The sequence below is a fragment of the Rhinopithecus bieti genome, unplaced genomic scaffold (assembly GCF_001698545.2).
Source record: "Rhinopithecus bieti isolate Rb0 unplaced genomic scaffold, ASM169854v2 scaffold_7967, whole genome shotgun sequence".
Classification (NCBI taxonomy): domain Eukaryota; kingdom Metazoa; phylum Chordata; class Mammalia; order Primates; family Cercopithecidae; genus Rhinopithecus; species Rhinopithecus bieti.
Window position 1 is genome coordinate 1528844 of NW_016806112.1, and position 23648 is coordinate 1552491.

The 23648-nt window shown below is 42.2% G+C and overlaps 1 protein-coding gene across 1 annotated transcript in view; it reads left to right on the top strand.

Annotated features, from left to right (window-relative positions):
- The window catches only part of MAPKAP1 (MAPK associated protein 1), a 283018-nt gene that overhangs the window by 247608 nt on the left and 11762 nt on the right, over positions 1–23648 (top strand). The window contains exon 10 of the mRNA XM_017874749.1: positions 4996–5133. Coding sequence (XP_017730238.1) covers positions 4996–5133 — 138 coding nt within the window. The remainder of the gene's footprint in view (positions 1–4995; positions 5134–23648) is intronic.

The window sequence follows — 23648 nt, forward strand, 5'->3', positions numbered from 1 at the left end:
AGTTCTGCTAAAGAACTGTTAGAAGGAAGCATTCTTTCATTAAGGATCACTTCACCATTTCAAGACTTCAGCATACTTATCCTTCCTCACATTTTAACAGTCAAGAAAGGATACTGAATTCTGAAGTGGAAATCAAAAAGTGTCAGCTTTTCAAGTGATGTTTGTTTTTATTTTTGGTGAAATGTTTATTTTGGAAAAAATACAGAAAAGGAAAGGATATAATTCTACTAACCAGAGTTGCCCACTGGTACCAGGTTTTGGAGCACATCCTTTTGATATCTTTTTTTATAAATGTTTTTCGTGTCCTTTTCACTTACTATTGTGTTATAAGGATTTTTTGAGTCAAGACTTTTCATGGTTATGTTGTATTTCGTCATTGTTGGATCAATTATTCCTCTGTTATTGGCCACTTAAGTTGGAGAAATGTGAATGTAACAAAAGCTAGTTTCTCTTATTTCCTTGGAAATAGATTTATAATTTGAATTACTTAAAACAGTGCATACTTGACACTAAGGAGTGCCTCTGCCATTCCTTAAATGACTATGCAAAAACTTTAGCTGAGGATATCAAAACTATGCTCGGTGGTCAGAATGAATATTGATTGGATTTCATGCTCCAATTTGCCATGTATGGACAAAAAATAGATGTGTGCATTTATTGGCATTTGTGAACATTTATTTGTTCCTTGGTGAAAATTGAGAGGAGATGGGGGACTGCTTGGGCAGAGCTCCTTATTACTAATACATCTTCTGACTCACAGCTGAGGCTGTGCAGAGCAGCAGAAAGAACCAGGACTTGAGACCCAGGTAGCTCTGGGTCTGAACAGTGGCTGTTCCACGTAGATGCTCCCTGACCTAGGCAAGCACCTTCCCCTCTCCTGGGATATGTTATGTGAAACATTTGGCACAGTTCTTGCAGAATAGTGTAGTGGCTGAGGGGCACATTCTGGAACCAGACTTCCTGAGTTCAAATTGCAGCTTTGCCACTTACCAGCTGGGTGATCTTGGGCAAGTTACTTAACCTCCCTGTGTTTCTGTTTCCTTGTCAGTAGAGTAGGATGAACATAGTAGCCTACTTCATGAGGTTATTAAGAGATTTGAGTCCGTGCACACAGTGGATTTCTAACCATGCTGGCACATTGTTGATGGCAGTTAATGTTAGCTGTTATGTTAATACTGGAGGTGCTCAGTTAATGGTGTCTATAACTAGCATCATGCCTGTTGGGCCTAAGGAGGAAATTGTACTGAATGATCCCTGGTGCCCGAGCCAGCTAAAGCAGAAACAGCAGTGAGCCCACCAGGGTTGCACCTTTGGTCTTTACCTAGGCCTTTGCCTTAAGGAGTCTGAGCCACAGGGACCGTGCATGCAGCAGCCTTCTCCCGGTGTTCTGCTGTCACAGGGAGACAGTGCTGCTTCTGCCTACAGCCCACTCACTCCCCTTAGCATAGAGAAGTGGCAACGACAAGTGGGGTACTACCCAACTTCCACACTTGTGACCCCAGTAGCCTGGCTTCCACAACCTCTTCCCCCACCCCTCATCACCGCGGCGATGCCCCAGGAACCTCTCTGACTCCCTTCTCCCTCACACAGTGCTCGCAGTCATTTGCCTACTCCAAGTGCTTTTGTCTTTAATATGCTCATCCCCACTGCACCCCAGCCACAAATGTCCCTGCCCCTGGTCTGGGCTGTGTCACCTGCCTCCTCACTGATCTCCCCTCCACCAAGCTAACTCCTCCTTGTAACCAAGAAGACTACCAAGGGCTCTGAAGCTAAGGACAGAGAGGCCTCTGTTTGCCTCCAGGCTGGATTCTAGGCCTCCTCTCTCTCTTCTGCAGTAGGTGTGTTCTCTTCCTGGGGGTGCTCAGGAAGAGGGCTCCTCCCGTGGACTGCCTCAGGCTGAGGACTGCCATGTGGTAGCAGGAGCAGGTAGGGGGCTGCGGTGCTGCCTGCGCTGCCTTAAGAAGCTGAGACTTACACAGGTATTAAGAGGGTAAGATTATTTAATGTACAAAAGGATTTTTCCCATCAGGAAAGATTCCCCTTCAGGTTCCTTTAGTGACTCCTCTAGGCAGGCGAGTGTTTTACAGATCATTAACTACTTGACTGAAAGCCTACAGGGCAGAGAAACTTAAAACTAAGTGTTGGGAGCCCCTGCCAATTACAGATCAATCTAAAATGAAGATAAAGTAGCTCTGGAACTAGAAGTCAGTGGGAAAATGTGATTCGATTCAGAAAAAAATCTGATTCACATGCAACTTTTTTGGAACACACCAATTGTTTAAATGATATTCCACCTGTCTGCCCATCTTGAACCTATTGCTTTCATCTCCCACATCTTCATCCCCAAGCCCTGGTCTTGGGGCTCCCCTCTGTGAACAGTAACTGCACAATAACCCCAGGAAAGGGCGGCGTTGGGAAAGTGTTCTGTGGCTGTGCAGAGCTTAGGCAATTGATGCAGAGATACTGCTGGTAATGGATGAACTATACGGTAACAATTTGCAGATAAAAATAATAGAAGTTAAAGTGTACTTTACATGATAAAAGAAAGATGAAAGAGGACGAGAGTCTGTTACATCTGAGATGGTTACAAAAGTCCTGCTTTGTGAAGTAGGCTCTGCTGAAAAGATTGATGCAATGGGGAGTGACCTTGGCTTGGAGCAGGAGCTGGTGATGTATGTATGAGCATCCCTCTGCTAAATGGACCCAGATTTGTAGCACTAATATACATGGGAGCCCAGAACCAAACTCAGTACAGCAATAAATCAACAGCCACTTTGGGTGTCATTTCTGGTTTATATTCCACTATTGTTCTATCACTTTAATTCATGTCACTATCATCTTTTCATCTGGAACAGTTTTATATAATTTTCCAGTGGAGTTACCTGACAAATCCTATCAAATTAACAAGGTACATTAACAGTATTGACTGACTACGGCTTCAAGAATTGCAGGACCATAGAACAAAATTTTAAAACCATGTCTCTGGTGATGATTTTTTTTCCCCATTCTTTCTGAGAGAAGGATGTGGAGCATAGTTTATTTTCACATAAGAGATATGCACATTTATTCTGCTCTGCTCATTTTGACTTTTATAAATGTCAAAATAAGAAGTAGAAGGGGAACACACACACACACACACACACACACACACACACAACCAACAACCATGGCTTCGATACTTCTTTCAGGGAACTATAGAAATGTCCAGATCTTTAACAATTAATGACCAAATTGGAGGCAAGAGTGTAACTGGGTAGTCGTAATCTATTTTAACTGAAATGTAATAAAATTGGTCTCCTGATACATTCTCACCCTCCTGAAATTATCTAGATCTGAGCGTCCAGAGTCAGCTGGACTTACGACATTATGCCTAATTGAAATATGGTGTTCCTGAAATAGGTCTAACGACAAATTCCAGCATTCGATTAGTAAAAAATACCAATTGTTCATCTTTACCAAAGACCACACATACTGACCAGGTACAGCAGCCATCTCTGCATTGTCTCCCCTGGAGACAGCGTAGGAGCCTCGACTGTAGTCTCTCTGCACACAGTCTTCTGCCTTTGTCTAGCTGGCATTTGGGATTTATTTATTCATAAAATAAAATATAAATGAATGAAGAGTGTAGCGGACCTGATCACTAGGATTTTGTTTGTATTTGTTTTTTCAATTTTAAATTTGCTGTCAAACTGTAGTTGGGGTGTATGTGTGTGTTTTATTTTGGGAGGAGGTTATTTGAACTGTTTCTTTTATCTGCTGCTGCTTTTGGCTTACTAAGTTTTCTCACATTTTGTTCAAAAATTTGAGTGTGATTCGTAGGATGAAATATGTTAACTATGTCTTTTCCGTTTTACTATGTACATTTGGTTATTTTAATTATTTCTTATATCTTCATTTTGCTTTTTTTCCACTTTGACCCTGACCTTTAAACTATGGCCTAAAAATTAATTACTTTTAAGGTTCCATATGGGGCCCACTGTAGAAGGCATGTTAAAGGTTTTTGTCTCACTTCATGAACAGATTCCTTAATTTTCAGCGAAAGATGAAAAAGAGCACATCTAGCCTAGATGGTGTGTGTCAGGCTGAGCATGTACTCCTCTGTAGTACCAGAAAAGCAGTTCCTGTGCATTTCCACACTTATTCCAGGGCCCCTCCCGTACCTGGCATTTCCTTTGTTCTGCAAACACCTTTATTCCCAGTCACTGTACAACATGTTGTCTTCTAAGCTCTAAAAATGAAATCTGAAGTGCCAGCATTGAGCATTCTGGATTCCTGTTATAAAGTCTTTGTTGCGTAAAGCTCACACCCAATGCTGAGTGTCTCCCTCAGCAGGGGGGCAGTGACCTCTGCAGCCTGAAGCCAGGCTCCAAGACTTGAACTTGAAAGGTTTTATGTAAGGGACCTTTTAATCCTCTCGTGACTTCCCTTAAATATAGATTGGGTAATTATTTAGTGTCACAGAAAGGAAGAGTTATTTTATTCCCCTATTTGTAGTGTATAAGGTTGTTTCAGATCAGAAGCTGTTCATTGGTAGCTTAGCTATTTAAACATAGGGATGTTACAGATTTATCTGTCCACCCCAGATCTTCTTAAATGAGAACAACAACTCAGAGCATCAATCAAAACTGTTTTTTAAATAAACCTGATAGTTATTTCTTTACAATATAGAGATAATGTATGGCTATAAATAGCCTCTCTGTGTTGGATCCATGTTATATCTAAGAAGGCTTGTTTCTTAATACCTTCTCATATCGTTTGGGGAGGCTCCCCCACCCTCAACTCACCCACCCAGGAAACCAGACTGTGCAACTTGTGTGTGCCATTTGGAGTGTCCGTATGTTTGTCTCAGGAAGCCCGTGGCATTCCCCAAAGCCCTAAGAAAGAGCTCATATTCATGCAATTTCGGATTTATAAAACAGGTCAAATGATTGCCCTACAGTCACTTACACCTTCTACTTCTTGTGGTTTCTTTTTTGTCCTCCCCTTGGCTTACAGGTATCTCTGGAGACAAAGTAGAGATAGACCCTGTTACGAATCAGAAAGCCAGCACTAAGTTTTGGATTAAGCAGAAACCCATCTCAATCGATTCTGATCTGCTCTGTGCCTGTGACCTTGCTGAAGAAAAAAGCCCCAGTGAGTAGTCCCTTTTATTTATGTCTCCTTTCTCTCTTTCCCTCTCTTCCCTTCTGTGTGCTGGGTGCCAGGAGGATATATTGCCACCGTGTCCTTTTTTCCTTGGGTCTGTTTTAATTCATTACCAGAAATTTCTTTTAATCAAACGGGATTGTATTATGGTGCCCAGAGCCTGACACGTGCCCCCATCCTGTTCGGTCTTGATGGCAGCAGAGAACCTCGCAGTCCACCTCCTGACCTCAGCAGCCCAGCCCTGGGAGCTGGGGGCATAGGGCCAGATTTCTGCTGGGAATTTGCACTCTCCAGAGCCCTCATTTTACTTTGTGCTCCCTTCCCTTTACCATTTGGGGGACTTGACCAGTCAGACCTGGATCTGCCTTCCTTCCCTGTGAGATGGAGGGAAGCTGGGGATTTCCCAAGGCGGCAAACGCCTAGATTTAGATATATCCATCATGCCGGAAGTGTCCGCACCCCCCAGATTATTGGCAGCTGCATGACCTACTAGCTCATAATTAAACTCTTGCCTGGTCCGACAGAAGAGATCACTGCTGGCCTGGCATTCCTCCGCTTAAATTATCAAAGTAGATACAGTCCAGTTATGTATTTTGGCATATTATACTTTTGCAGTTAAGTAATTGGGTGTAGCATTTAGATTAATCACTTAATCATTTTTAGGACTCCAGTCCTGTCAAGGGGCAGAAAGGGCACATAGATCACACGGAAATTCCTCTGTGAAAGAAAAAAATTTTAAACTATGTAAGGGTTCATTAGTTACCTAGAGAACACTATAAGATAATGGTTCTAGGCTGGGCGCGGTGGCTCAAGCCTGTAATCCCAGCACTTTGGGAGGCCGAGACGGGCGGATCACGAGGTCAGGAGATCGAGACCATCCTGGCTAATGCGGTGAAACCCCGTCTCTACTAAAAAATACAAAAAACTAGCCGGGCGAGGTGGCGGGCGCCTGTAGTCCCAGCTACTCGGGAGGCTGAGGCAGGAGAATAGCGTAAACAAGGGAGGCGGAGTTTGCAGTGAGCTGAGATCCGGCCACTGCACTCCAGCCTGGGCGACAGAGCGAGACTCGTCTCAAAAAAAAAAAAAGATAATGGTTCTAAAAGTCTGGTACAGACAAGCATTATCTGCAAAGCCTGTTTAAAATGCAGTTAGTTACCTAGGGCTCACCCTAGTAGACTGTGATTCAGTAACTTGGAGTACAGACTGAGCATCTAGTTTTTATTAATTCCCTGTGTCCAACATTCACTAAATTTGAGAACAGATGTTATAAGGAATTATTTGCTCAAAAGGAACAATGAGAAATGTAAAGGCCAGCAAGTGTTTATAATACAATTCAAGTTTTTGAGATAACGCTGACTAAGCAGGAGCCTAAAGGGAGCTGATAGACTGGGCACATGCCACATTGCTTCATTTATGGGTGGGTGTTTAATTTTTTGTCAAACTCTGCTGGACTACATGTTCAACTCATTCGCCTACAGCTTGGCAAAAAGGGAGAACATAGAGGGACACGGGGGAAGGAGGAAGGCCATTCCACTCCCTTCCTGCCATTCCTGTCATCCCAGTGAGGCCTCCAACCCTGCAAGAGGCTGTGAGAAAAGTGCCTGCTGCTGGGGGGCCTTGCCTCAAGGTTGCTGGATTCCCTCTGCCTTTGGATAAACATCTTCTTCCTAATCCTGCTCACTTCACCTTGTCGGCCAATAAAGATGTCATTGTTCTAGCATCTTTCTCTCTAAGAACTGAGGATGCTTTGAAAAGTAACATTTTATAAATTCTCCATGTCTCTGAGAAATGAAAGGTAATCACTTCTGTGTTGCATAAAGGGATAAGCTAGAGTGGAAAGGTTAGGGAAAGAACTAGATGCAGGATTCAGGTTTTTTCCTTAACAGAGGCTCACTGCATCAGTAAAACACTGCCTAAGTCCCTCTCCCCTATGGCAGTGCTTTTTAAACCGTGTTCCTCAGAACTCTAGCATCTCAGAGGGACCTCAAGGGTACGGAGGGAGGTTGGGGAGGACTGGGCATAAGGCCTCCCCTTGAACCAAAGGAACTCTACTTAGTTGTAGACACAAAGTCTTGCTATGTTGCCCAGGCTGTTCTTGAGCTCCTGGCCTCAGGCCATCCTCCTACCTCAGTCTCCCAAAGTCCTGGGATTACAGACGTGAGCCACCACTCTCAGCCAGAAAAAAAATGTGAAATAGGCTTACAGAATAAAATGCAGACTGTTCAGCATAACCTTTGCAGACATTGACAAGCAGCTGACCACGCTAGCCTGATAGCCCATAGTTTCCCATCTCACATTTGGGCTGTGGTCACCGTAACTACTTGCACACGATGCATTCTGTGCTGTTCCCACTGCCTGGAATATGCCTTTCAAACGTGACCCCTTTCTAACTTACAAACATTTCCACCTCCCCGTACTCAGCCTGCTCATTTTTCAAGACCCAGTTCCAGTGTCAGGCTCTCTCTGTTCACTTTGCCCCCAGGAGTTTGCACATGCCTCTAGGAATACCCCTTTGTTCTGCATTTATCTATTGAAGGCTCCCCCGTCCCTCCCACCTCCATCTCCGTACGAAACTGACTCAAGAACTGGCTTCTGTGTCCTCACTCCCTAGCACAGAGCCTGCAGAGTTGTCCTCACTGTATGTTTGTTAATTGAAAACTGAACTTAATGAAGCCAGAATTTAGAATCCAAAAGTTATTCCACATAATTTATGTTGTAAAGTGCCCAAACAAAGATGTTTTAAATGAATCAGCTTGATGCTATGTGTTTTATGATTTCCAGTATCTTCATCAAATTAATTCAGTGACTCAATCTAACAAGTTCATCCTCAGACCATAGAATTAATCTGTGGGGTGTCTTCTGTTTCTTTATTATTTAAAGGATTAATGGTAACCCTTTTTATCTTTTGTGTCTGTTGAACCTTAGAAAAAAGTTATTTTAACATCACTAAAGAAATGAAAGTCACTATATTTCATAAGTTTAGCCTGTGATCTTTATCAGCATAGTGATATATGCTTGTAGCTGAGTTTACATCAAAAATTATTCTTGGGGCCTTCTTGAATGAATTATGGCAGAGAGAGAGAGTCTAGAAGTAGATAAGGTTTTTGATTTCTGCAATATATTTCCTTTTCATGTTTTATCTCTGGTAACACAAGTGTCTTGCCGAAGACTGGAACGTGTGACCAACTGGAATAATTTAGTTGTGAAAACAGAGCAGATGTGTTATTAAACAGCTTTCTTTACAAAAAGACATTAAGTGTAGGGAGGATAATGAAGTTGTCCGCAGTCTTACTTGAGACATGTGTGTCAGAATTTTGAACAGAAAAGAAATGGTTTTTAAAACCTTCGGCTGTGGCCAGTGTGCAGTGTTTATGGAGAAAGCCGCTGTCAAACCATTAATTTGGCCGTCATAAAGCATAGAACTCAAGTTTCATTGATGCCATATCCAAAAAGTGTGTGAATAGCTGACTTGGCAAAGAGACTGAGCATTTGAGGGGCTGCATGGAAATACATAATTACACATATTGCGGGACCGGAGAGACCCAGGCTCAGAAGCAGAGCTTCGTAAACAGCAGTTCTGTGGCTCTCTTTCCATTCCTGTCGACTTCTGCCTCTTAGGCTAGGGTCTCAGAGGAAAGATTTATTGCTCTGTCCCTGTGAGTGTTTAAGGACTTGAACTTAATGACTAAATAGATACATGCCTAAAAAATTGTACATGTAAATTTGGATTCTTAAAAGAGTTATTTGAGAAAATCTGTGTATCACAAGCCTTGAGAAATTAAGAATAAATCCTGCCTTTCTAGATTTAAGGAGAAAAAAATCATGCTGCCATTATTGAAATTAGTGATTCCCTCTGTCAGATTTTGATATTTTGAAAGATGTCATAAGCCCCTAAAAGGTGAATTGGTTTTCATTTATTATAATGGGTCAAGGATCTATACAACACGTACAAGAGGAGAATGTTTCCACATCAGAAACTACCATGTTTAAATTTTCTTAGGGAAATAATTTTCCATCCTTATATACATCTAGATACAGGCTTTTTTTTTTTTTTTTTTTTTAAATGAGACAGGGTCTCACTATGTTGCCCAGGCTGGACTCAAACTCCTGGGCTCAAGCGATCCTCCCGCCTCAACCCACCGAGTAGCTGGGAATACAGGCATGCTCCACCATGTCTGGTTCTAGACACAGGCTTCGAATGCTCTTTTCAAGCACTAGCCTCACATTCCTACCCTGAAACAAAAGCAAGGGACCTTTCTGTGAAGCTGGTACCCATCAGAGACACTCAGGCTGTGTTTCAGAACCGGACTCAGCCATGTCAGATCTGGTTTCATCATAAGAAGGTTGTGCAGGTTTAGAGTCTTTAAAGGAAGCAGCCTATCATTAAGAAATCAGATTTAAACCTTAATAAAGTAGCTGTCATCTTTATAGCTGAAAAGAGCGCTGTATCTCAATTAAGTATATAGATCATATAAAATCTTAAGGAAGCAACATAATAGAGGTAACCTGATTACATTCTCTTGGAATAGTATAATTCAACGGAAATCTGATTCTGTTCATGCTGGTTATGTTAGGGGATTTCTTGTTTTGTTTTGTTTTGCTTTTTGTCCAAAACACCATTTGGATGCAAGATAGGAACTCTTTGGGGTTAAGAGTTAACCACAACTGCAGGAGACTGGTAAACCCTAGTGACTGGAACCTGCTGGATATTTGAGATGAGATTCAGTTAAGGCTATGAGTTAAATGAGCTGGGCTTATTTGTGACCTACCACTTAAATGAATCTTTCTTTTCATAAGTACTTGACAAGATCTGTAAAGTAGTGTATTTAATTTACTAATTAAATTAAAGCTACTGAATAATGATTTGTCCACATTGATTTAGCTTAAATAGAAAAGATCAGCATTGTTGTGATCTTCAGCAACCTTAATGGCCAAGCCAGTTAGACACAAAGGCCTCTTGTGTTTTATAGGTCAGAAGGACATAGGTAAGCCCAGGCTGTAATTGAATTGCCTGCACTGCACCCTGCAGTCGCAGATTTCCTTTGCCTTCCTGTTCCATTGTTGCACTGGGGCTTAAGAGAATGTTAACGCGGTAATAGGCACAGGGCCTTCCCCATTATACGTCTTGCTATCGAGCGGTTCTGCATGACTAGTTAAAGAAGATGGCAAGAAGATTAATGAAAGCAAGGCTAATACAGAAGGGGGTACTTTTGCAAGACTTCTACCGAGGAGATATTAGAGCTGAACCAGAGCTTGGCTTTTTCTTTATCCTGTGACCTTTGAACCTGCCTTACTGTTGAGAGCTGCCAGGGAAGTCGACATTTTGATTGATGTTGGTACACGAGTCAGTCTTTCCCGTTGAATTCCACATCTGCACGAAAATAGCTTTTCCAGCAGAATTCATACTGGCTAGAAGTGATAGCCAAATTGATGGCTGAAATGCTTTTATGTAGTTTTCATTTAAACTCAGGGTATTTGATGGTTTAATTCAGTATCCAGTTTTCCTAGATTACACATATTCACTTACATGTTTTTAATGGGTTCATCAACCCATAGTGAAAGACCAGTATTAAGAATGTTCATAGGTTTGCAAACAGCTCCAAACAGGCTTTATGAAGAGTAAAAGCAGTCAGTCATCAAACAAACCCTGAGGGCTCAGGGAAACTGACTTCAAGGTTTATGTAAACAAAGCAAAGCTGTTTTTTGGAAAGCTATAGATGGGCTGGTCTGAAATCTCACCTCTGCATCCCACCTTAGCCCCAGCTCAGAGGCTGTCTTGATCCACCCAGATGCTGGGTTCCCTAAACTGGCACTCCAGCTGCGAGGGATTGTCATGGGCCACTTGTAAGACAGCCTTGTGAAGATACAAACTTCTTCACATGTTCTCACTGATTTTGTTACTTGTTTATAGAGCTGCAGGCCTCACATGTATTTGTGTGGCAGAATGTGCCAGTATGTGCATCCTCTACCCCCACCCCACCCCCAACAAAGAAGAGCAGGGAGACTGTGGCGGAAGGATTCATGCTTGTTACTAAAATCACCCTGGGCACACCCCAGCCTATCCATCGGATCCTCGCCACCTGATTTCTTTCCCCCTATTTGACATGGGTAGTTCTAGCAGAGAACACACGGGTGTGTGCTCTCGCTCGCTCACTCATACTCTCTCTCTCTCTCATGTGATAGGCATTCTAGTTCCTAAGGGAGGAGATAACCAGGAATTTTGTCATATTCTTGAGATGCTCTCACAAAATGTGTGAAAGAAGAATGAGGATGACTTTAATTACCTTTGGATGAAAGAGCTACAGCCCCAAGGTGGCCCGGCTGGTGCACTGAGGGCCCAGTAGGTGAGGCACCTGCAGTTATACCCCAGTATAACTGGAGCTGCAGCCCAGGAAGGCTATAGCCCTTCCTCAGGCTCTGTCCACTCCCAGGAGATCCAGGTACTCCAGACATTAGGTGGACAAGTTATGTGGTGTTTTTATTCTCTAACAAGGACTTATTTCGTAAGTTCCAGATCAAATACAGTAAGTACTGCCTGATTACAGAACACAACGGACTCTCACATATTAATGCCCCAGTTATTGAATTGCCTTTTCATAAGAGTACTCTGGAGCACAATCAGGAGCAGGCAGTGCCTCATCCTTTTAACAGATATGTTTCCTAGCCCTATTAAAAGGGGTCTTCATCTATCCTGTCAAAGGAAGTCTGCTGGGGTTTTTTAGTTTAATTACACTATCCAATTAAAACTCCTTGCTGCATTTGGATGCGCCTCTCCTTGGGCCTGAGTGGATATGACATTTACAAGGCTCGCCTTTCAAGCAGACAATAGTGTGATTGATGAGGTGCACATTCAATGAAGGAGGCGAGTGCCTGTGGAAGTGCTGCTTAGTGCATTTTGATTTATTTCTCATCTCCTTCCAAAACAAGGGAGTGCCGGGGAGATGGGTTTAGGCAACCGAGGGGACCACCGCAATTTTTCCAAGTGTGTGGGAGGGAAAGACTTTAGAGTGCACCACAGGATAAAGATGGAGAAAAACCGTAAGCAGACAGCCAGCTTGCGTCATCTGATGTTGAACTGTCGTCTTAGGTTCTCTGACCCAGTTTGGTTTCCAGTAACCTCAAGCTGCAATCTGCTGTTAAACACGCAAATCACTGTGCTTTCAGGGAACAGTTTGCCGGAGTTGGATAGCATTGGCCAGGCCTCTGAGAACTCAGCCAAGCCAACGTGTGTCCCATTGACTGACGTGGTTATCATGAGCTGACATCTGACTTGTGCACTAGGCATGCCTATTTATTTACGCTCCCTGCATCCTCCAGAAATCCAGCAGCTTCTGTCCAGTCATCACCAGTGCTTGATGACTTTCTCTAATTCTGCCTAGGCACAGTGAGCGTTGAAAAGTGCCTCTGGAATTTGGAATCAGCCTAGAGCAAGTGTGGCTCTTCAAAAAGGGGTATGGGGGCACAGTGGAGAACTTCTCACAGTTGTAGGACAAGGGAAACCCAACATCTTACTCTTAAACTATTGCTACTTACCCTCAGCGTATGATAGATGGTACCAACGTGCTTGCCTGTAGTTCCTAGAAGAAAAGGTGTTTTGATACAGTGGGCCCTGGAAGGGTCAACACTCTGAATGTAGGAGTCAGAGGATTCTACTGTGGCCCCGGACAGTTGATAAGAAGAGCACATCTCCCGTGTCTGTCATCAGGCACTCGAGTTGCTCGTAGGGGATGTTATGGGTATGTTTACAGAATGTGTAAGAATGTCTACGAGGAAAATTGGTTGGTGCTGAGATACTCAGTGAGTTTTCTTACATTCTCTGTAAATTTTCTTCATTTTTCCCTCGGATGTATTAATAAACAAGAAAGAAAATTTGCTTGTGTTGATTGGAATATTGATGTTTGTTAGAGTAGAAAACATTTTGAGGGTACCACCTTTTGTTTTCCTCCTGGGAGAAGCCTCCTTTTTGCTATTAAGTTTTCACTTAATTGTTGACTTGGGCTTTATGGACCCATCGTAACAAAACAATTGCTTAGGTAAAATGAACAATTTGTGTATATTTGCGTTTTCCTAGATTTTGATTACCATTTTCTCAAGTTCATTCTTTCTTGATTTTAATATCAGAAGAGATCCTAATTGAGAAGAGGGTAAGGGCAGGGGCTGTTCCCTACTGAAAAATTCTGTGTGAAAGATTTCTCAGCTGGATAAATGATGGGGATAATCTGTTTTCCCTTGCCTCCTGCCAAGCTCCAAATTGTGTTTTCATAATAAATAAATGGAGAGCTTAGATTTTAAGTTATTCTCTTAGACATGGAAAAAGTAAGCCATAGTTTCATGAAAATCAAAATGTGTATTGCTTACAAGACTCCATATGCAACTTCCAACACATGGTAACTGCTACCAGATTAGCCTTTCTATCATAAGTGATTAGAAAACCGAACAAAATATAAAAAACCGCTTTTGGACATTAGAAAATGTGCAGTTCAGGACTGTGATCCCTGAGAGAAAGGTAACAAAAGAGGTGAAACTGATGATCACCTCAGCTTTTCTCCAGAGTTTTGCAGGAAGAGAGACCCCAAGGAAAGTATGACAGTCTCACTGAGCTGGAAGACAGAGATAAGAGGTGGAGGAGGCTAAATCAACTGAAATTTGCAGTGTAGAGTATGGAAGGAAGAAAGGGCTCTAGAAAGAGCCCCTTGAATCTTTCACTGTGTACTAAACTATGCATGTCTGCAGTGGGACCTTGCAAGGCTGGGCACGCAACTACTGGGGAACTATAAACTAGAGTTCTGGCTAACCAGAGTGCAGCATCCAGGACATTTAATAGTGATTCCAGGAAGGCCGTATCTTAGGAATAGGACTAAATTAGCCATAGACTAAAGACTGCTCTAATCCTTGCCAAAACCTTAAAAGGAATCTTGAAAGGATCAAACGGATCCACAAATAAATTAGCTTCTACCAGAACAAAGCCCAGTACTCTAAAGGACAGCACAATGCAGACACCTACAGTGTAATATTGATAGTGTCCAACATTCACTTAAAAATTACTAGACATGCAAAGAAGCAGAAAACTGTGTCTCATAACCAAGGAAACAATCAATAAAAATAGAACCAGAAGAGTCAGAGGTGATAGAATTCACAGAGAAGTGCCTTAAAATCGCTATTATAAATATGTTCAGGGACTTAAAGAAGAACTCAAAAAGAAGAAAATTAAAACTGAAAAGAACCAAATGAAAATTCTAGAGCTGAGAAATACAATACCTGAATCAAAAAATTCATTAAATGGGCCAGGCACAGTGGCTCATGCCTATAATCCCAGCACTTTGGGAGGCAGAGGTGGGTAGATCACCTGAGGTTAGGAGTTTGAGACCAGCCTGGCCAACATGGTGAAACCCTGTCTCAACTAAAAATGCAAAAATTAGCCAGGCCTGGTGGCACATGCCTGTAATCCCAGCTACTCATGAGGCTGAGGCAGGAGAATCGCTTGAACCCAGGAGGCAGAGATTGCAGTGAGCCAAGATCACACCACTGTACTCCAGCCTGGACAGCAGAGTGAGACTATGTCTCAAAAAAAAAAAAAAAAAATTCAATAAATAAAGAATTTAACTAAACCCAACCTGCAGAGAGAGGCCAAAGCATGCATCAAAACTGTTCAGCTGGTCCCCACCCACATCAGCCAAGTCCTCAGACATGTGGGCAAAAATAAATGATTGCTACTTTTGGAATAGCCATCACAATAGCCCATATGCTGGGCTGTCAAGCAAGTCTCAACAAATTTTGAAGAACTNAAAAAAAATTCACTGAATGGGAGCATATTAGGATGATGATGAAAAAAGATCAGTGCATTACTTATCTATTGCCACAAAACAAATTGCCCCAAAACATAGGGGCTTAAAACAGCAATAACATTTACTGTCTTACAGTTTGGTGGGTCAGGTATCCCACAGCTTAACTGAGTCCTCTGGCTTGGGGTCTCTCAAAAGGCTGCAATCAAGATGTCAGCTGGGACTGCAGTCATCTCAGGATTTCATTCGGACAAGGTCTTCCAAGCTCACTGAGTGGTTGCTGGCAGAGTTTACTTCCTTGGGAACACCCTCAGTTCTCCAAAGAGAAGCTTACATGATGGAGCTGGCTTCATCAAAGTAATCAAGAGTGAGAGAGTGCTAGCAAGGAATAAGTTACAGTTTTCTATAACTTATTCTCAGAAGTGACATCCCAACACTTCTGCTGTATTATTCATTAGAAGCAAGTCACTAGGTCCAGTCCACAAACAAGACAAGGGCATTACACAAGGGCGTGAAAAGCAGAAGGTAGGATCATTAGGAGCCATTTCAGAATCTGCCACAGTGCACTCTGTGACAGAACAATAGAAACAACTATTCAAGGCACAGAGAAAAAATGGATGAAGAGATGAGAGCCTTTGGAGTCATAGCAAGTGTTCTAACATATATGCAATTGTAGTCCTGGTGATGGAGGGGAAAAACTATTCCAGATTTGATTAAAAATATCAAACCAGCAATCTTGGAAGCCCAGTGAAAGCTAAGCATGATAAATTTAAAGAAAACTACACCAAGGCACATTATAATCAAACTGCTAAGAACCAGTGATAAAGACAAAAATCTTAAAAGCAGCAGAAGAAAGAAGACATATTACATAGAGAAACCAAGATAAGAATGGTTGCTGACTTCTCATTAGAAATAATGCAATCCAGAAGACAATAGAATGACACCTCTAAAGTGCTAAAAGAAAAAAGTCTGTCAACTTAGAATCCTATGTTCAGTGAAAATATCCTTCAGAAAGGAAGGTGAAATAATGGCATTTCAGGCAATCAAAATTTGAAGTAATTTGTTGCCACTAAACCTTACACTGTGAGAAGTGAAGGTCTGGAGGGGAAAAATACCAGAAGGAAACCCAAATCTGCACAGAGAACTAAGTACACTCAAAGTATCAGTTACCAATGATATGGGATGAACCAAGAAAAAGGAAAGGAGCGAGAGAGACCTTTTCCAGCAGGAATTGGCAAACTGTGGCCCACTGGCCAAATCTAGCCCACCACCTGTTTTTGTATTGCCTATCAGGCAAGAATAGATTTTACAAATAAACATTTGCATTGATGTGATGATAGAGAACACTAATTTTGGATCCCATTTAGGTGAAATGTTATTCCCTCAACCAAAGGAAAAAAAAAAAAAAAAAAAAAAAACTACTTATTAGTAGATCTGTATTACCCAAAAATGTATTTGATGATTAAATTTTGAATTTTGTCAATACAAAATGTGGAATTTTTTTTTCTCTTTTCTTATGTATCTACAAAGTACCCTCAATTTTATCTCTTGGTCCATAAAACCTAAAGTATTTACTATCTGGCCCTTTATAGGAAAAGTTTGCTTGTCTGAGAGTGAAGGTGAAAAGGGAAGCAAGGGGAACCTCCCCCATCAGACAGTGTTCCAAGTCCTTTGTACGCATTACTTAATTCTTGCAACTCTGTGAGGTTGTATCTACACTTGTTACATCTTTCTAAGATTGTTGGACTTCCTCTTAGGATTATGTAGTCCTAACAACAACTTGTGAGACAGATAATATTCCCATTTTATCAGTGAGTTAACCGGGGCTCAAAGAAGCTACATCACTTGTCCAAAGTTATCTGTAAATGGAACAGAGGTCCACAGTCTTCCCTCTGCCCCTGACACAAAGCCAAGGCACTTAAACGTCTGTGTTTTCTTATTTTTTTTTGTTTGTTTGTTTTTTGAGGGGTTTTTTTTGTTGTTGTTATTGTTGTTAATAGAGATGGGGGTCTACCTATGTTGACCAGGCTGGCCTTGAACTCCTAGCCTCAAGCAATTCTCTCATCTTGGCCTCCCAAATTGCTGGGATTACAAGCATGAGCCACTGTACCCAGCCAACATCTGTGCTTTCTTGAAGGAAGAATAACCCTAGCCCTGACTCAGAGTGTATAAAGTCTTATTTTTTAAACAAATTTCATCTTTGCTAGGTTATCTGGTTTCTCTTCCTAAAGGATATAAAATGCAGAATATTAAAAGAGGGGAAAGAGAATGACAGAACTTAAATAATAAAGACAGTGGGAAGTGAAAGCTAACAAGAGTTGACCAAAATAAAACTAAACAAAAACTATTAAAGAGCATTCCAAAAACTCAGTAAACATTGTAGTATGGAGCAATTTTGTACAGTGGCTCATGCCTGTAATCCCAATTTTGTGACACAACACAGAGCCTTTTGCAACCCTGGGAGAATCATCATGTTCAGTACTTAGAAGAAAGTGATAAAACAGTATTTTTTATACTCTAATGCAGAAGGAAGGTGTGTAATATGGAATTTGAATGCTTAAAATGGAAAAAGGCTTTTTGCACAAAGGTTACCCTAGCTCTCCACTCCAATGATTCTGGATAGATGAGGTTTCATTTGTAGTAATTTAGCCTCCCATAGAGTACTTGCAAACTCAAGCTTGTCATAGACTTTAAGTCCTTCCAAGGAGGAAATTTCCAGATGTAGAACTTGTTTCTTATCTACTTCTCTAAGAGCTGAAGAATAAACCTCAACCAATAATTGGTTATTGAAACGCCATGTGGTATTTTACTAGAACAGCTTACACATGAATTGAAGTGTCAAAAGGCCCTCATTAGCCATTGTTCTTTATTTATTTCCTGAAGTACACGGAAGCATTTCTGCTGCATTCAGAAGTAGGGTACTTGTCTCAAGGAATAGCATTTGTTTAATTATTCGAATTGCAGGCTGAACCAGCTGTTTGTTTCATGGAACATTATTATAACTTGAAAGAACAACTGACAAACTATGGTTATTCAAATGAATATTGGGCAGACCTTTTCTTGAAAATGAAGGAAGTCCGTCTAGCACTTCAAGGAGAACAAGTGATAGTATTTATTGCCAATGATGAAGTTCAAACTTTCAGGTGAAAATTAGAGTTTTGGAAAATTTCCATCACTGAGCTTGGCTTCTCATTGCTTAAAGACTTCCGATATCAGTGGTGATATTAATGAATGTGATTTTTTTTCAATATTGTAAAATGAAATATACCAACATTTGGAAGATCAGCATCACTCAGTCAATATTTTCCAGACTACTGCATGATGTTACAAAATCAGGCAAGGGGAAAGATTCAAAATGTAAGACAGACCAATAGATTTTAATGTAACAGAATACAAAAAAGTTTATTAATGAGGTTTATATTCCACATTGCAACTAATCTTTAAGAAAATACCATTTATCAAGTTCAGTGTAGTATCAAAGAGGAATATTTACAAAGAAGAACATTAAAACATGCCTCACTTTTCCAAAAACATATCTGCGTGAGGCTGGCCTTTCTTCATTTACTTTAACCAAAACTATGTCACAGCAGATCAAATGCAGAATCAGATTGGATAATCCAGCTGTTTTCTGTTCAACCAAATGTTAAAGAGATTTCAAAAACATAAAATAGGCTGGTACGGTGGCTCATGCCTGTAATCCCAACACTTTGAGAGGCCGAGGCAGATGGATCATCTGAGGTCAGGAGTATAAGACCAGCCTGGCCAACATGGTGAAACTCCATCTCTACTAAAAATACAAAAATTAGCCAGGCCTGGTGGTGCACCGCTGTAGCCCAGCTACTCAGAAGGCTGAGGCAGGAGAATTGCTTGAACCCAGGAGGTGGAGGTTGCAGTGAGTCAGGATCATGCCACTGCACTCTGGGCAACAAAGTGAGACTCTGTCTCAGGAAAAATAAAAAAATAATAATAGGCCGGGCGCGGTGGCTCAAGCCTGTAATCCCAGAACTTTGGGAGGCCGAGACGGGCGGATCACAAGGTCAGGAGATCGAGACCATCCTGGCTAACCCGGTGAAACCCCGTCTCTACTAAAAAATACAAAAAACTAGCCGGGCGAGGTGGCGGGCGCCTGTAGTCCCAGCTACTCGGGAGGCTGAGGCAGGAGAATGGCGTAAACCCGGGAGGTAGAGCTTGCAGTGAGCTGAGATCCGGCCACTGCACTCTAGCCTGGGCGACAGAGCGAGACTCCATCTCAAAAAAATAATCATCATCATCATCTCACTCTTATTTAACTTTGGGGAAATGTAAGGGTTTTCCATTTTAAAATATGTTAATTTGTAATGGGTTTATTATTTTAATGAATTAATATATATTTTTTAATTTCTCGGTTTTAATTTCATTTATTTTCTTTTTGTTTGTTTGTTTTTTTGTTTGTTTTTGAGACAGAGTCTCGCTCTGTTACCCAGGCTGGAGTACAGTGACCAGTGACATGATTTTGCCTTAACTGCAACCTCCACTTCCCAGGTTCAAAATTCTCATGCCTCAGCCTCCCAGCCCAGCCTCAGGCACACACCACTATACCCAGCTAGTTTTTGTGTTTTTAGTAGAGACATGGTTTCTCCATGTTGGCCAGGCTGGTCTCAAACTCTTGGCCTCCCAAAGTGCTGGGATTACAGGTGTGAGCCACTGCACCTGGCCAAAATTCTAACACAATAAATGTTGATAGGTATAATCCACATAAGCTTTTTGGACTCCTTAGTAGTGTTTAAGAGTATAAAGGGCTCTGAGACCAAAAAGTTGAGAACTGCGGATCTAGGGTCTTGAAAATCATCTTATGAAGCTTGAACTTAATTCTGAGGGATGATAGGAAAAGAAGCACTGCAGAGTTTTAAGTAGGGGGAGCCAGATGGTATATTTTAAAAGGATGACTCCTGGCCAGGCGCGGTGGCTCACGCCTGTAATCCCAGCACTTTGGGAGGCCGAGGCGTGCAGATCACTTGAGACCAGGAGTTCGAGACCAGCCTGGCCAACATGGCAAAAGCCCATCTCTACTAAAATTTCAAAAATTAGCTGGGTGTGGTGGCGCATGCCTGTAATCCCAGCTACTTGGGAGGCTGAGGTGGGAGGATCATTCAAACTCAGAAGGCGGAGATTGCAGTGAGCCCAGATCACAACCACTGCACTCCAGCCTGGGCAACAGAGCAAGACTCTGTCTCAACAGAAAAATGGGCTGGGTGCGGCGGCTCATACCTGTAATCCCAGCGCTTAAGGAGGCCAAGGCAGGTGGATCACCCAAGGTCAGGAGTCCGAGACCAGCCTGACCAACATGGCGAAACCCCGTCTCTACTAAAAATACAAAAATTAGCCTGGCGTGGTGGCAGCCGCCTGTAATTCCAGCTACTCAGGAGGCTGAGGCAGGAGAATGGCTTGAACTTGGGAGGTGGAGGTTGCAGTGAGCCGAGATCGCGCCACTGTACACTAGCCTGGGTGACAGCGAGACTCCGTCTCAAAAAAAACAACTGTGAGTAGATGTTTGAATCTGCAGAAGACATGATCAAAAGAAGGAAAACCAGAGAAAAAGCAATGGATGATCAGGACCTGGGTGAGGGCTGTGGTGCCAGGATAGAGAGGGACGGAAGATAAACATGTGAAAACTAGGAGACCAAATGCCCGGTATTTGGTGCATGGTGAAGCCTCCAGTTGTGCCACCACAACTGCCAACTTAAGGGGAGATGCTAATGTCGGTTCTGGACATGCTGCACTGCGGGACATGTGGAGGTGGCAGCTGTACCCACTGGTCGGCTCTGAAACTCTGGAGAAAGGTATAGGCCACATAGCTGCTTCAGCATCACCAGCATGTGAGTAGTAACTAAAACCCAAGGACAAACCCGACACAGGAAAAACGCAGAGTTAGAGAAGGTGCGGATCGAGGATAGAACTCAGGAAGACCGTTGCTTAGGGACAGGTGGAGGTCCGGAAGATCACAAAGGAAGTGTGAGAAACAGATGACTGGAGACATGGACGGAAGAATCAGGTGACCGTGCCTCCAGGGAAGCCAGGACTTTAAGAAGTGTCAGAAACAGCTGAGAAATCTCTACTGGATCTCTCGACATTTGAGGGCATAGTGACCTTAGCAAGGGTGTTTTGAATACATGAGAGGAAGGAGGAAAATCACATTGCCATGGGAGTTTTTATAATTAGAGATTTAATTATGTCTATAGGAAGGAGCGAGAGAGAGAGAGTTTGAGAATCCAGGCAGAAATGTAAGTAGGTCAGGCATAGCCCCTGCTCTAGAGGTCAAAGAGGTCATTATTATAGTTGCCCAGACCGCTGCCCCCGCAGGGGGGGCTTGGAAAGGAGCACCCACTTTTGCCGGTTGAATTACCTTGAGCTGAAGCTCCCTGCAGGCAGCTCAGAACTGTTGCTTACAGTGGAGACCCAACCAGGAGGGAGTTTTCAGCCCAGACAACCCCAGTCCAGCATTTCCTACTAGGACCTACAGAAAGATACAGCTTTGCCTAAAACAATGTGTGTGTTCCTATCAGTTTCCCCCAAGAAATCCAATGAGAATGTTCCCCTCCCAGGCCAGAGGGCCCAGAAGATATCAGACCTTGGAAACTCAGTTTTCAAAAATTATCCTTGCCTGATGTAAAGGAATTAAGAAAGAATCCAAAGCCTCAAAGCTGTTCTTTGTAGCCTTATTTATAGTACTGGCAATTTTGTAAGTGACCCGGAAGCCCAACAGAGATAGCAGCGTGACCTGTAGCTCGCATCTACTGGTTGGAATAAAATGCAGCCCATTGAAAAGGGTGGTTATAGAAATTGTTGCAAGAGGGAAAGGGGTATGGTAAAATGTTAACTTAAAAAAACTAAGCTGAATTTCTAGTATACAATCTGATTACAACTGTGAAAAACAACAGGCGAAAATGGTTAGGAAAGAGACCGTGAATGTCATTGTGCTGGTGTTGGGATTTTGGGATGGGGTGTGGAGGTTTTCCTCTGTCTTCTAAATTTCTAATATTTTTAATAAGGAAAAGAAGTGGTTTATTTTTATTTTTTTGGCAAGTGGTGAAACCTGGGGGTTTAGACAAAGGTGGGCTGCAGGCTCATTCTGGCAGCTCCAGCTCTGACCCATCATGGCCAGCCACAGTCAGTACTGGCAGGTTGTGTTAGAAGAGACCCTCCCTTGAGACTTTTCCTAAGGCAAATGGAAAGTAAAAAATTGATAGCCAGGCATGGTGACGGGTACCTGTAATCCCAGCTACTCAGGAGGCTGAGGCAGGAGAATCGCTTGAACCCAGGAGGCGGAGGTTGCAGTGAGCCGAGATCTCGCCACTGCACTCCAGCCTGGGCGACAGAGTGAGACTCCATCTCAGAAAAAAAAAAAAAAAAAAAAAGTAAAAACTGAAAATCAAAAAAAGACTCTCCTTTCAGTTGATTTGCAGTGGCAGTCTGGAAGCACCTCTTTTAGCAGAGTTGTGAGTGCTATTCCTATATGTTTAAGCCATCCCATCTCATGACCACAGCAACCTCTCCAACATGGCCACACCCCTGAATTGGCCAGAAGAACCTGTTTTTTCAGCACAGCCTCCTGTTTTAGTTGGAATCCGTAATACAGAAGATGAACTGCAGTGCAAAAGCTTGAAGTCTCCACTTCTGACATTTGTGCCACTAATTAGTTTCTGCTTGGTATTAAATTCCATCTTCTCTGTCTTACTTTGAAAAAGCTTACATAAGTGTAAATACAGTTCTACATATCCAGATTTTCATTTCAATACTCAGGAGTGGAGGTACAGTTTCAGTATCTGCCCTGAGCATGTGACCAGTGCTTAGATGCCACATTTATACCCTCTTATATTGCATTTTATTTATATAGCACTGTAAAAGCAAATCTGCTCAAAGGAGGCTCAATTAAAAATGAAATCTTCAAAGTAATGGGCATTTTATCATCAAATATCAGTTCCATCATAGTTAAATGAATTACCACCTCCATCCATTGAGTCCCTGCTACATGCAGGTATGTATGTGACGTAGAAGAGATCACTGACAGATGCTGTCCCCTCCTTTACAGCCAGGCAAACCTTGGAAGGAACAGTGCCTTGCCAAGGTCCCACAGCTGAAACATGGCAGAGCTAGGGTTTCATCCTAAGTCTAACGTCAGGAATTATGCTTTTTTCCCCTGTATCTCAGACTTTTGTTAAACCTTAATTTAAACAGAATTTAACAATTAATGCAAAATAATTTGAGCTAATTTGAATATTAAACTTTGCATTTTTTTCAAGTCATACTAATATATAACTTTTTCTCATCTGATTTTTTTTTTTTTTTTTTTTTTTTTTGAGATAGAGTCTCACTCTGTCGCCCAGGCTGGAGTGCTGTGGTGCAATCTCGGCTCACCAAGCTCTGCCTCCCAGGTTAAAGCAATTCTCATGCCTCAGCCTCCTGAGTAGCTGGGATTCTGGGTGCTTGCCTCCATGCCCAGCTAATTTTTGTATTTTTAGTAGAGACAGAGTTTCACAATGTTGGCAAAGCTGGTCTCGAACTCCTGACCTCAGGTGATCCATCCACGTCAGCCTCCCAAAGTGCTGGGATTACAGGCTTGAGCCGCTGCACCCAGCATCTCAGCTATTTTTTACAAAGCTTGCTCCTATGACTTAACGCTGTTCCTATGAAAACTGCTGGTGGTCTTAGAATTTTTTTTTTTTTTTTTTTTTTTTTTTTTTT